The sequence below is a fragment of the Citrus clementina genome, unplaced genomic scaffold (assembly GCF_000493195.1).
Source record: "Citrus clementina cultivar Clemenules unplaced genomic scaffold, Citrus_clementina_v1.0 scaffold_1, whole genome shotgun sequence".
NCBI lineage: Eukaryota > Viridiplantae > Streptophyta > Magnoliopsida > Sapindales > Rutaceae > Citrus > Citrus x clementina.
Window position 1 is genome coordinate 4211241 of NW_006263303.1, and position 15191 is coordinate 4226431.

At 33.3% G+C, this 15191-nt stretch overlaps 1 protein-coding gene across 1 annotated transcript; it reads left to right on the plus strand.

Moving 5' to 3' along the window:
• Positions 1-5456: 5456 nt before the first annotated feature.
• On the plus strand, positions 5457-14668 carry LOC18054873 (topless-related protein 4). The gene is made up of 26 exons (XM_006450811.2): positions 5457-5679; positions 5884-5973; positions 6109-6288; positions 6422-6535; positions 6645-6803; positions 6903-7080; positions 7166-7289; positions 7588-7703; positions 8193-8361; positions 8491-8600; positions 8689-8758; positions 8867-8940; positions 9098-9193; positions 9275-9370; positions 10036-10163; positions 10274-10508; positions 10602-10766; positions 10835-10927; positions 11153-11299; positions 12110-12220; positions 12324-12503; positions 12784-12912; positions 13004-13099; positions 13387-13575; positions 13717-13883; positions 14092-14668. Exons 2-26 carry the CDS (start codon positions 5894-5896, stop codon positions 14288-14290), a joined length of 3405 nt encoding a protein of 1134 aa, XP_006450874.1. The 5' UTR covers positions 5457-5679; positions 5884-5893; the 3' UTR covers positions 14291-14668.
• The last annotated feature ends 523 nt before the right edge of the window (positions 14669-15191 follow it).

The window sequence follows — 15191 nt, forward strand, 5'->3', positions numbered from 1 at the left end:
GCTGGCTGTTTCCTTTTGAAAGCGATTTCACTTTCTCACTTCCATTCATGTTAATTTGTCCATTTATATATATATATATATATATATATATATATTACATTAACTCTTTTGCTTGGGCTAATATTCTCATTTCACGTATCAATCACTGCTAAATTAAAAAAAAAAATGATTTAAGAAAAGTTTTAAAAAATATGGATAACCTTTTTTTTTGGGTAATTCAAAAATTTTACTAGGAAAGAATTTTTATAGTAATTAACTTTTTCATCTCCATTATATCTCCCCTTATTCGATGCATCTTTAGTTAACTTATTAATAAAGTTATCTTGTATAGTAGAAAACATTGACTAAAAAATATAAAAAAAAAAAAAAATCCAGCCCACCCACCGAGTGTAAGTGTAACTATCACAACTCAAGCTCATATTCAAGAAAATAATCTGCAATTGAACTATACCTTTAAGAAAATATGAGAGACTTGACCAATTCCTCCAACGAGACTCGTAGTTAAGGACCATGTGGGGCTGAAATTTTGGAACTAGACATAATAGGAAGCAACAGTTGTTGACGTTTTGGCACTCACAGTCCAAATGTGAGACCATGCTTTATCAACAGCCACTTCCAAAGCAGCAGTAATAATAGCATAAACTATAAAGCTAGCATAAAAAATGATGCTCTTTTAATTTTTACACCCAAAAGCATAACAAACACAACCCGTAAAACAACAGTTCACTCTAAAAATACTCCCACGAGATGAGGCTCTCATCATATTCCCTTTTGCCTTTCCATCTGTATTAATCTTCACGTATTGATAGAACAATCTTTCGTCCGATATCTTTTTGAAGAAAAATAATAAGATGAAAAAAAGATTTAGCATAGAAAATATGTGACTTGGAAAAACATTCCAAATGACAAAACTGTTGTGAAATGTTGATATCGTGGCAGACAATTTGACAAGAAAATAAACGAATGGATCATGCTTCATGTTAATTAGCTAGTCAAAATAAACTTTAAAGACTTATAATAGATCCATTTATAAAAAAAAAAAAGAAGAAGAAGAAATGTGATACTGCGGTATCTATATTGCACCATCTCATTGATATTCCTTTCAAATCAAAGTAGTATATTTTTGACTTACATTACAAGCATATGAAAGTTAAAACAATTGCTTTACGTGATTTTAGTCTTCACCACGTATAGATCATGGTAATATGCGAGCCTTCTTTTCAGTACGGATATAATCACAAATACTTGTACTAATAATTCTATGCAAATTGATGTGATAAGACATAATTAATTGATTAAAATAAAAATAAATATAAATAAGTCACATAGGTCCAACCGCGTTTTAATTCATCCAATAAAAATTTGTGATATCAATCTGTACAATATTATTTATATAAAAGTGTTGCTGACTATATCACCACTTTTTTTTTTTTAAATATGAGTTTTTTTTATTATAAATTTACCGATAATTATAATAGTGAACTTTTAACAATCTTAAATCAACTACATAATAAGAAAAATTGATTATTTAAGTTTAAGATAAATTAAATAATATTTCAACCAACCTTTATAAATATGTATGTACGAGGAACTGTACCTCTACCCACTCATGTAGACCGAAATGAAAGTGATTTAGTTGCCATTTGCCAAACTATTGAGTTGCTTCGAAGAAATTTGAGATTCAATGATCTAATTTTGAGATTTTAAATTTACTCAAATCTTTGAAAGAAACTTCAGGAAAATATTCCTTCAAGGAAAAATATAAAATTACCCAACAAAGCCTTTTGCTTTTCGACAAGCGTTTCAAATAGGAAAGCACGTAAAAAGTATAGTTGATGCATGTTCCCTGTAACGTTCCAAAATGGAATATTACTATATATATATATATATGAAAAAAAAAAAAAGAAATCCCCACGTGGCGTCATCTGAACCCCACGAAGTCTCAAAATTTGAAAGTCAAAACTGGAAAATGTTTAATTGACAAAAGGGCGTTTTAAAAATATTTAAGTGATGTGCATTGATTTTACCGAGAGGACTCGCGCATGTGATTATCGCTTTTTCTTATTTCAGATAAATACAAAACATGGTCTGATTACAACCGTTTAAAATAAAATGTCGTGCGTCAGAGTGAATTGACGTGCCGGTTGTACGTGAAACGAGAAAACGGATTTTTGAGAATAACAAAATAATATCGTAAGACGATAAGTTACGAGATGATGATAAAGAAAACGATCAACCCTTTTCTTTCTCTGATTTAACATGTGTGTGTTCTGCTTTATCCTTTAATTAGACGTCTGTCACACGCCTACCGAAAAAAAATAAATTAACAGATAAAACCGTTTTGTTTGCACGCGCTCGAGTATCTTACGCTTTTGTACTCGCTGCTCCCCTGGGTGCGTGTAAGTTAGGCAATTTTGACAGTCGTGTTTGACTAAAATACAGGATAATGATAATCTCTTTGTAAGTTTGAGGATATTTAAAATAAATAAAATTTTTATTACGTTGATCTGTAAAGAAATAAATACCAAACGCATTAAAATTTTATATTCTTTTAAATATTTCAGTAAGTAAGAATATTCTTATTAGAAAATGACTTTTTATAATAATAATTAAAATACTTAGACTCTTATAACAATAGTCAAAATACTTAACAATCAATATTAATAGTAAGGTGCGTACTACAAAACATATTTGTTCAAAGATTAAAAAAATAATAATTATAAACAAGCTTGATTGGTTGGCATTGGACTATTTGTTGATTAGCCACCAATGGTGTCGACGTACTAGCAGGATGAATTGTCTACAATTTAATTAAAAATCTTAATTTTATTTACTCGCATATCTATCATGAAGAAAATTCAATATCAAAATGATTCACTAAATTGTGGTTTGAGTTTTTTTTTTGGGATCTAACATGGTGGAGTGAACCGCTTAATGATATTAAAAGAAATTCACATAAAGACATTTAGGGTGTGTTTGGTATTAAAGTTGGGCAAGATTACACCTTTAATAATTTCATCAATTATAATTTTTTTCCACAGTAATTATATCTTAAAAGCTACAATACCTCAATCACAAACGCACCCTTAAGTTATTCTCAAATGCCATTTTATCTTTATAAACCCTGCATGTAATTGGGTTGTTTATGTTCATCTTTTTATTTTTACTAGTAAAATTTTGAATGCTTATTTTATTCAAAAAATAGAAAGTAATTCAAATCAAATAGTATTACTAATCATTTCCTTTTAATCTTTTTTTTTTTAAACGTATCCTTAGAACACACATTTGACATGCTGCTATTACTAAGGGGATGTTGTATAATGTTACGAATATAGTAAGTTGTTAAATGATGGGTTTCAAAGACGATAGCATTAATCTGAACTGTTTATTTGCCAATAAAAATATTAATACTTAGTTGATTGAACTTTTTTTTAATGTATCATTACAAATGTCTCATGATATCATCTCATTCTTTCTAAGTCCTGTTTTCATAATTAGGTTTTGTTGATAATGCATACAACAGGGTCCGATATGAAAATATGATACTTCAGGGGTAGCAAACTCCAAACTTTGTCCATGTATATATATATATATATTAACTACTATATATGTAAAGGTAAGCAATCGAACGGCTGCTAGTTAAGAAGGGAAAATTAGTGTAAACAAACTAAATTAAGGTAGTCGTGGCCATGGGATGGACACTCGTAGAAAAATATTTAGGGATAAATTGTATTATATTTGGTGATATAGTGTCTGGATAATGACATGAACATGAATTCTACTCACGTTGTATGGTGAAAATAGAAAAAAAGAAAAAAAAATATCACCAGTGGAATTTAAATATATTTTTTTTTTTGTTAAAACCACAAAATGGGTTGATAGTGATGTGTAGAAAGAAATAATGAAGTCCTTGACATATTAGAATTCCAATTCAAAAATCCACTAAGACAACAAGTAAATGACAATATAAATTTGAAGATAAAAATTTTGTACCTAGTGTTGACGGTGATAATTAATTCTACATTAATTAATTTGAGTCAAAATTATTTTTTATTTGAAGTAGTGTTATAAAATTTATCTAAATTTCTTTCGTACAAATTAATGTAATAATGTTATAACATAATTTATTGTGTTATTATTTATGTAAATTAATAGAAAAATGTATGATATGAGTTGAGGGATGCTTTCATTCAACAACTCTTATTGAATCATATCAACTTAAATAAAACAATTTATAGCCGTATTATTACTTTTTTTCGTTTATCAAATTTTTTTTTTAAAAAAGAAAACTCCTTTTTTCAAACTAGCAACATTTTTTGTTGATGGGACGTGCACAGAGGACAAGTGGTGATTAGGAAGAAACATGTGCCGAGTGGAGATTGGCCGCAACGCGACACCGCTTCAACGTAGTCTTAAATCACATGTAAGCATGTTTGTAAAATTCGGGCATAAACTAGTGGTTTAATTCATCTCTTTCCTTAAATGAATGACGGGTCCACGTCGCCTTAGTAGCCGGCCAACCTTTAATTACTTCCAATTTTGATTTTTCTTTAAAAAAAAAAAAATTTCCTTTTTATTTTTTTTTAAAGTTTTTTTCGGTTAACTTGCTGATGAAGTAATTATCACGTGATTTCAGTCTACAACATCTGAAATTATATAAAAAAAAAAATATATTCGTTGGCTAATTTCCTATTAAATACAGCATCGGCCTGTTTTTGGTGCACCAAATCCAAAATCCATATCTGTCTATATTTATTATACCACCACCCAAAAATAGATTCTCCCATTTATGATTAATAATTTGAATTAAGCAAATGCTAAAATTGGGTTTATCAATAGATATTACTAGTCAAAATTTAGTAGTTTGGTAAACAGTATTTACGGAAGTAATATAATTTTCACTAACTTAGGACTTAACAATACGTAAGTTTCCATATTTATAAATAAAATCCTAAATAAATCGTTGTTAATTTCAAAATTATAATAATCCTATCATTGATTTTATTGATAAAATTTGAATGAAATTTGACGATGTTTGGAGAAATCACAAATTTTTCTTCGTTACTGAATATTTTGTTAAAACTTAAAATCCGGTAATATAAAGAGAATTAATTGCGTCGAAGCGGATTAGAACGGGACTAAATTGCTAGAAAGATCTCTTCTTTTGTTCAAACTAAGTGGGCCCCAAACCAAAGCTTTGATCGCTGAGGGCAAACTCAAAAACATTAAAGAGAGCTTAATCAAGCGTATTTAATAATAACTCTCCTATGCTAAAAAAAAAAATAATAATAATAATAACTCTCATAAGGCCCAGTGCTTATCACCGCTTTAGGACGTACCTATCACATTGATAAATAGAATGACTTATCAAGGCACTTATCATACCGACTCATCTCATCTCATCTCTCGCTCACGGTATTAAATAGGTCTGTGATACCTTTGTTTCTTCGCTTGCATCTCTCTCCTCTTCAAATCCCTAGCCAATTTTCTCTATAAATACTTACCAGAAGAGCTAAGACAGAGAAGAGAGAAAGAAAGAGAAAGAAGAAAAAAAAATAGTAATAATAACAACAACAATAGAAAAGCTGGGAGAGAGAAACACAAGCACAAATCCACTGAAACGACATCGTGTATCTCTCTATTTTCTTCAAAATTCTCCGATCTATCAATTTCATCCAGGTAACAACTCTTCGCCTTTACTCTCTCATTTTTGTTCTCTTTTTAGGTTTTTGACTACTAATTTCTCAATTTCGTTATTTTATTTTATTATTATTATTATTATTATTTGGCTGCTGAACTGGAATATGATTATTGCTCGCAATTTAGAGATCGTTGTTTGTGAAGTATTACATTGGATCTGTGTAATGTTTAATTTTGTTGCAGGTATAGAATTATGTCTTCGCTTAGCAGAGAACTCGTGTTTCTCATACTTCAATTTCTCGATGAAGAGAAATTCAAAGAGACTGTTCACAAGTACGCTACAAGTTATACTGTTTTTAATCATTTTTTTAAATGTTATAGTTTTGTGTTTCTGTGAATATGTTGTAATTTGCTGACGCTCTATTCAGGTTAAGGGTTTAATTATATAATGGTGATTATTTTATTTAGGTTGGAGCAAGACTCGGGTTTTTTCTTCAACATGAGGTACTTTGAGGATATGGTGACAAACGGCGAGTGGGATGAAGTAGAGAAGTATTTATCTGGGTTCACAAAGGTTGATGATAATAGATATTCAATGAAGATTTTCTTCGAGATTAGAAAGCAGAAGTACCTTGAAGCTTTAGACAAGTAGGTTTCTTCAAGTTCATTTGTCAACTTTACTGTTTTGTTCTGTTACAACCTGAAAGTGCCTTTCGAAGTTCGTTGCTACCTTGCTTACTTGATTACAAAAATAATAATAATAATAATAATAATAATGTAGGCGGGATCGTGCAAAAGCGGTGGAGATTTTAGTTAAGGACTTGAAAGTGTTTTCAGCCTTTAATGAGGACCTTTTCAAGGAGATCACACAGCTACTAACGCTGGAAAACTTTAGGTACATATGATATGTCTTGCAGAATTGTTGTTTTTTGTGGCCTACTGTATCTTTTATATTGGTGATTATATGGTATTATCGAATTGTATGGGTCAATATTACTTTGCAGAGATAATGAACAGCTTTCAAAATATGGAGATACTAAGTCAGCTAGGGGTATAATGCTTGCTGAATTGAAAAAATTGATAGAGGCTAACCCTCTTTTCCGTGATAAGCTTCAATTTCCTTCCTTGAAGAACTCGAGGCTTCGGACTCTTATTAATCAGAGGTGCCTTATAATTTCTTTCCTTTCTTATGTCCAGACCCTTATACTTTAGTTATTGCTTTCAGACCATGATATTCACATTTCTCAACATTTGAAATGCAGTTTAAATTGGCAGCATCAACTGTGTAAGAACCCGAGGGCCAATCCTGACATAAAGACCCTATTTGTGGACCATACCTGTGGACAGCCAAATGGTGCTCGGGCTCCATCTCCTGTTACTAATCCCTTAATGGGTGCTGTTCCAAAGGCTGGGGCTTTCCCACCGCTAAGTGCTCATGGTGTAAGTGATCTTTCTAAGGATTTCAGGAAATTACAATGATCTGAATTCTGACTTTTCTGTACTTTAATTTTGCTTGTATGTACAGCCATTTCAGCCCACCCCAGCTGCTCTCCCAACTTCTCTTGCTGGATGGATGGCTAATCCCTCTCCTGTCCCCCACCCCTCACCTTCTGCAGGGCCCATAGCTCTAACTGCAGCTAACAATGCAGGTAATTATTTTATGCTAAGTATTACATATTTCACAGTGGTCAAATTACAGAGATTTAAAAGATGGAGATATATGCCAGTATTCTTATCCCCAAGAAAAAAAGGGAATGATCTTCTAAATCTTCTAAACGGAAAAAGGGGGAAGAACGTCAAGGCGTGATCATTTTAATAATAGGATAATAAGTGTTTTCTGAATCTTTATTTTCTCTTCTCGTAGTATCTTTTTATGAGGCATTCTTGGTACAAGTTCTTGGTCCCTTATTATTCAATTTATTTACTTTTACTCCTTGTTTATGATAGCTGCCATCTTAAAACGCCCTAGGACCCCGCCTACAAATAACTCAGCTATGGACTATCAAACAGCAGATTCTGAACATGTATTGAAGAGATCAAGGCCCTTTGGAATATCCGATGAGGTAGTACTGGTCAATTTTAGCATTCTTTTGTATTTTATCATTGTTCAAGTGATGGAAAGTGTTTCATGACCATTTATTTCTTTGTACAATTGTTCAGGTGTCTATAAGTTGTGTCATGATTAGGGAAAATTAGGTGGTCTTCTCATTACTAAATCCAATGGCTTTTAGAAATATCACTTACACAATGAGTACTTAGCGGTGTTTAGATATGGTACATTATGCTATTGAGCGTGAAGATTACCTGAAATCTTTAGAAATATCACTTAAACCATGAGTAAGATAGAGGGTGAAGATTCTAGATTCTATATTTGGTGTTTGTATAGTTGCAGAATGTTTGCTTATTTTATGTCAGCTTAAGTATTTAATGCAGCTAATACATTGATTAAAACTTTGATGCCGTGGCCACCTAGAAGCCTTTACTTGAATGGACATCTTACAGATGTTTTAACATTGTCTATAATCTGTCCGTTTACGTGATACTTTTTCCAGGTCAATAATCTGTCGGTAAATATCCTGCCTGTTGCATACACTCCCCAAAGTCTCGGTCAGAGTTCTTACTCTACTGATGACTTGCCCAAGACTGTTGTTATGACTCTGAATCAGGGTTCAGCTGTCAAGAGCATGGATTTTCATCCAGTACAACAAATATTACTCGTTGGTAAGACTCCACTGGCATGGTGGACACTTTTTTCTCAGTTTCTGCTTTAGTTCTCTTGTTTACATCAATCAGCTTTTGGATGGTGGGGTTGACCATACTCTCCCCTTTCTCATGGTTCAATCATTTCAGTTGGGACAAACATGGGTGATGTTATGTTGTGGGAGGTTGGTAGCCGTGAGAGGATTGCTGTAAAAAGTTTTAAGGTCTGGGAGCTTGGAGCATGTTCAATGCCTCTTCAGGTGGGGCCTTCATTTCCGGACAGGATCTATCTAACTTGTTGAAATTGTATCTTATAGGGTTGACCATAATCGTCTGTTCCTCTTACAGGCATCTCTGTCAAGTGATTATACAGCATCAGTTAACCGTGTGATGTGGAGTCCTGATGGAACTCTTTTTGGTATGTTTCAAGTAAACATGTGATTATCTGATTGTTTACATGAAAACTTTTTCAATCAATAATAAAGAAGAATGATTCTTGAATGGATTTATTTTGTCCTTATTGCAGGTGTTGCATACTCAAAGCATATTGTGCATTTATACACCTACCATGGTGGGGATGAATTAAGAAACCACCTAGAGGTTTGTGTCACAGTTCTCTCTCTTTTTTTTTTTTGGGTTGAAGCCCATTTTCCTAAGTAGCCTCTTTATGAATTTAATGAATGTTATACTTTTTTTAACATATTGAACGATTCATAATATGCTAAACGTTTGTGATGAATATCCTTTTTGATGTTAGATTGAGGCTCATGTTGGCAGTGTTAATGATCTTGCCTTCTCATATCCAAACAAACAATTGAGTGTTGTCACTTGTGGCGAGGACAGAGTCATTAAGGTTTGCTTTGCTTCATTAGCTCATTAATTTTTTATGAGTCTGCTCAAATGAAAGAATTTATATATTTTCAAATGATTGCAGGTGTGGGATGCAGTTACAGGGACTAAGCAGTACATTTTTGAGGGCCATGAATCACCTGTATATTCAATATGTCCTCATCACAAGGAGAATATTCAGGTAATGGACTATAGGACTACATGATGCGATTGACACTGGTTATTCTTCTGTTAGATCAGCTCTTTTTCTTAGCAGAAGAAGAGTAGGATTTTGTAATTGTGATTAGCAATGTTCACGGTTGGCTGTGTTCTTGTTTCTTCTAAATCTTTCATATCATATTCTGATTTTGGGTTTAAGTTACAGTTGAAATCTGATTGTTGATGAAGCAGATTATGTGGTAGTTTGCATAACGATAATACTGATGGCCAATTTGACTTCTTGAATTACATTTGATTTGGGTCAATAAATATAGGTAAATTTAGAAGTCCTGCTGCCAGTCTTTTGCTCTGCTGTTGAAGTCTTGTCTAAATGACCCCTTCTTACTGAGACATTGTAGGCTTTAGAAACAAAGAAATTGTAACACGTTACAATATACTAGTAAGGTTTTTATTTTATAGACATTAAATCCTTTTTTTCTTTGGATTGCATATTAAGGAGCAATTGTTTTGGGACATAATTCTTTTTTGTCCTTACCCTCATATTAACTGCATTCTTTTCTGTTTTTCCTATGCTGTTATCATAAATATTTTATGGTTTTCCTTGATTTTTGCAATTTAAGATTTTATGCTATTGCAATTGTAATATTGCTTAAATTTTCCATTTTCTTCCTCGCTTCTATTGCTCAGTTTATCTTCTCAACAGCAACTGATGGGAAAATAAAGGCATGGTTGTATGATAACCTGGGCTCAAGAGTAGACTATGATGCACCGGGTCATTCATCTACAATGATGGCATACAGTGCTGATGGAGCTAGGTTTGTATATGTTTTGTGCATTTTACAGTTCTGACTTTCTTTTGGGTGATGGGAGGTTGCTTTCTGCTCTCCTACAAATTTGCAACTCAAATTTCCAATGCTATTCATAGGTTGTTCTCATGTGGTACAAATAAAGAAGGAGAATCATACTTGGTTGAATGGAATGAAAGTGAAGGAGCAGTCAAGCGCACATATCATGGTCTTGGGAAGCGTTCTGTGGGGGTTGTGCAATTTGATACGACTAAAAATAGGTTTTTGGCTGCTGGTGATGAGTTTATGATAAAATTCTGGGACATGGACAATGTTAATCTGTTGGCAAGTATTGATGCGGATGGTGGATTACAGGTAATAATTGGATTTCCCCAACCCCATCCTAATCTAGTTGATGCAATACTTTCTTCAGACTAACTTTCCTTACCTTGAAAAATTTGCTTGCAGGCTTCACCTTGTATAAGATTTAACAAAGAAGGAATTCTGTTAGCTGTCTCAACAAATGATAATGGTATTAAAATTCTAGCAAATGCAGATGGGATTAGGCTGCTACGAACAGTGGAAAGTCGTACATTTGATGCTTCTAGAGTTGCTTCTGCTGCTATAGTGAAGGTTGGCTAAACTATTTTGAACAGACAGTTTTGTGCAAATATGTTTTCTAAATGCAATGTTGAACGCAGGCCCCTGCAATAGGCACATTTGGTTCTGCAAATGCAAATGTTGGAACAAGCCTTGGGGAGCGAACTGCTCCAGCTGCTGCAATGGTTGGAATGGTGAGTGCATATCTTGGCTATGGGTTTTTCCAGATTCTCTAGGCAGGCTTCATCTCTCTGGTTTTTTTTTTTTGGAAGGGAACATCTCTCTGTTTTAATATTAAGAACTTTTACGTTCCCCACCCCATCTGATAGTAGTGCAAATTTATATTCTATTCAATTGTAGATATGCATAAAAAAGAATACGTTCAGTGATCTAACCTTTTCAATTTTGAGTTTCTGTAGAGCAATGATAGTAGAAATTTCACTGATGTGAAACCAAAAATTGCCGATGAAGCAGTTGAAAAGTCAAGGATCTGGAAACTGACCGAAATCACTGAACCATCACAATGTCGATCCCTTAGACTTCCAGATAATTTAACAGCAATGAGGGTATGCTTTACTTTGTAATCTTTCTAGGTTCCTTAAATGTTATTATTATTTCTTGTGGCACTTTACAATCTCTTGGACTGTGTAAATAGTGATTGGCTCCTGAGTATTTCTGATACAAAATTTTTTGTTCACAGATTTCCCTTCTTCCATAATTTTTATCTTTTGCTTGTTTTAGTTCCATCAAATTTATGCATGTGCATGAATTTCAAAATTGCAAGTTTTTGTTCATTTTTACGGTACATGTGTGTATCCTGATACCAATTTACGTCCTGTAATTAATTTTTTTTAGTTGAGGTTATGATGGTGTTAAATTGCGAGCTTTTACATCAAATTTGCTCCAAAAAAAGTAAATTTATTTAGGATGTGGGATTTTCAGAACTATACACTGTTATACTTTCTTTTGAAAAAGGTAAAATTATGACAATCTTTTTCATGATTATTGAGGTCTTTGTATCATCATCTTTCACGCTGATATAAACTCAGACATGTGCAGGCATGCTTGTGAAATTCTATGTATTTTCATGAAAAAATGTTCTTTACAATCATATGTTCTGTTTATATGAGCAGAACTTCTGGATAGTTTGAAAGTTTAATAATGAGAGAAATTGCACGTTGAAAGAGAGTTGTCGTTAGTTGGGACAATATGCTAAATCATATTAAATATGGGAATTACTCACTTGATTCACTGGTAAATTCAATAACTTTGAAGGTTTGCATTTTGCTAAAACATTTCAAGCAAAAGTTATTATTATTTTTACTTGTGTTTTATTACTTTCTACTTATGGTTTTGAATGGTAATAATTACTTCAGGTTTCTAGATTAATTTACACAAATTCAGGACTAGCCATATTGGCCTTAGCATCCAATGCTGTACACAAGCTCTGGAAATGGCCAAGAAATGAGCGAAACTCGACTGGAAAGGTATTGCATTTTAGTTTTTAGGAATTCATGCCTTTCTTCAATTTTAAATTTGATGTATTAGCATCCTTAAGCATATCATTAACGAAGCTTTTGTCTCCTATAGGCCACAACTAATCAAGCACCGCAATTATGGCAACCTCCAAGTGGAATATTGATGACTAATGATATTAGTGATACAAACCCTGAAGATGCCGTTCCATGTTTTGCGCTCTCGAAGAATGACTCTTATGTTATGTCTGCTTCAGGAGGGAAAATCTCTCTATTCAATATGATGACATTTAAGGTCTTTATCTTCTTTTAGTTTCACCATGTCTACTTCATTAGTTATTTTCAATGCATCTTGTAGAAAATTTTGACTAGTTGGGCTAGTTTTCTAAGATTAATGCAAAGTAGTTCTCATTGAGTAACAATGTTAAGTCGTATATTTTGGCATATTGATGTGAGATCTAGGAAAAGTGACTATTTCATAAGATTATTTTGATAAGTTTTTTACATTGTTTTTGCACATTTTCTTAAATATTTTTGTTTTATATTCATTCACACTCTTGATTTAATGACTTTAGACAATGACAACATTCATGCCCCCACCACCAGCAGCAACATTTCTGGCATTTCATCCTCAGGACAATAACATCATTGCCATAGGCATGGAAGATTCATCTATCCAAATCTATAACGTTCGGGTCGACGAGGTTGTAATCTGACTTAATCGAACCTTTATCTACTGTTTATACATAAATAGTAATGGGATTTTTGAAAAAGCTGGATGTTTCATTTTCTCAGGTTAAAACAAAGTTAAAGGGTCACCAGAAAAGAATAACGGGCCTTGCGTTCTCTAACACGCTAAATGTGCTGGTGTCTTCTGGAGCTGATTCTCAGGTGAGAAATAATTAACTGGGCTTGCGTGCATGCCAATATGCGTGTCTGACAAAGGAATTTCTAAAACTAAAGTAATCTCTGATTAGGAAGCCAAAAGGACTCGGTTTATTCTTTTGGTTAGCCTACTTAAGCTATTAATTGATGTTGAGGTTTCTAGGTTATGGAATAGAAGGTTGCCTTGACTGGAGAATAATTCTCTAAATTGGATGTTACAATTCTGTCCTAATAGTTGCTTTGTGGTATCATAAATTCATTATTTCTCATTTTCCCTTTTTCTCCCGATGCAGCTTTGTGTTTGGAGCACAGATGGGTGGGAGAAGCAGGCTAGCAAATTCTTGACAATTCCAAATGGACGAACTGCATCTGCTCTTGCTGATACCCGTGTTCAGTTTCATCTAGATCAGACACATCTGTTGGCAGTCCATGAAACTCAGATAGCTATATACGAAGCACCTAAATTGGAATGCCTTAAGCAGGTGGGCTAGTTAGTTTGCACAAGTTGATGGTGCCATTTTTCTTAGTCTAGTTTTTCACTTTTCCTGCCATCTACATGATTTGGATTTGTTTATAATTAGAAATGATGACACTTGGTGATATCAAATATATTTTTGGAACAGTTTGTCCCTAGAGAAGCAAGTGGTCCAATCACGCATGCTACATATTCCTGTGATAGCCAGTCAATATATGTGGCTTTTGAAGAGGGAAGTGTTGGTGTTCTCACCGCTTCAACACTTAGATTGAGATGTCGCATAAATCCTACTGCTTATCTACCTACCAATCCAAGGTTTGTTTTTATGCGTGTTTTAATTTCTTATTCAGCCAATAGATTTATATCTTGTTTTTCAATGTCATAAATCCTACTGCTTATCTACCTCCCAATCCAAGGTTTGTTTTTATGCATGTTTTAATTTCTTGTTCAGCTAATAGATTTATATCTTGTTTTTCAATGTTTACCATCCAATTTTTTGGACTAACAGTTTAATATATAACAGCTTAAGAGTGTATCCTCTTGTCATTGCCGGAAATCCAACCGACCCAAATCAGTTTGCATTAGGATTGACAGATGGCGGAGTTTATATAATAGAGCCATTAGAGGCTGAGGGGCGATGGGGCACCTCTCCCCCAAATGAAAATGGTGCTGGGCCTAGCACAACTGCTGGTGTAGCTGGTGCAGAACAATCCCAAAGGTGACAAGTAGATGTCATTGTCTTTCGCCAAAGTCCTCAAGAATGTAAGCATTTCTTCCTAGCAGTCCCCGTTCCTGGTCCCGCCACAATGTGATTTTCGAGGGAAAGCTGCGGAATTTAGGCATCACAGTTTTAGGATATCCAGCTCATTCTGTTAGTTGTATTTAAAGTGAGATCAAGACTGTCTTCTGGCCAAGGCATCATTGGGTACCCCTTCAGGATTAAAGTATGGTGTAAATTTAGAAGTTAATGAAAAAATGATCCGAGGAAGAATTTTATGGCTGTCCTGGCTATTTTAGTGTTTACAAGTTTGGAAAGGATAGTGTCAGTTTTCTAGTGGATGAATGCATTATTTGGCTATTTACTTACAATCTTAGTTTTATTAAGTCTCTCCAAATTTTCTACTCATATAGAATGACCTTTTTAATGGTTGATTTTTAATAAGCCCTTTTTCGTTTTTCCCCTTTAACGGTAAATTTGGGGCTCAGCGCACTTGGAAAGATTAATGAACTTTAATGAAACTATGTTAGAGGATTTACCTTTTTTATTTTTTATTTTTCATGTGAATATTACCTATCATTTTCCGTAAATAACCCTACCAAGGGGAATATTACCCTGATATTTAAAAAAAAAAAAGAAAAGATAAGACAACTTGAATACACAGTACTTTATTATTAGTAATAGAATATATTAGAGGACGAATTAGAGAATACTGTGACGAAAAAAATATGAAAGTCAAATAAAACACCAATTTAGAAAATGTGTGTAGATGTGCATGAAGTACGGTCTTTGGATGTAATTATCTAGCTATTCTAACAACAAAAACACAGAGAGTATAAGAAACGATATAAGCAACCCTATAAACAACCTTATAGGCAAAATAGTAGAAAGTCTTATAAAAGAAA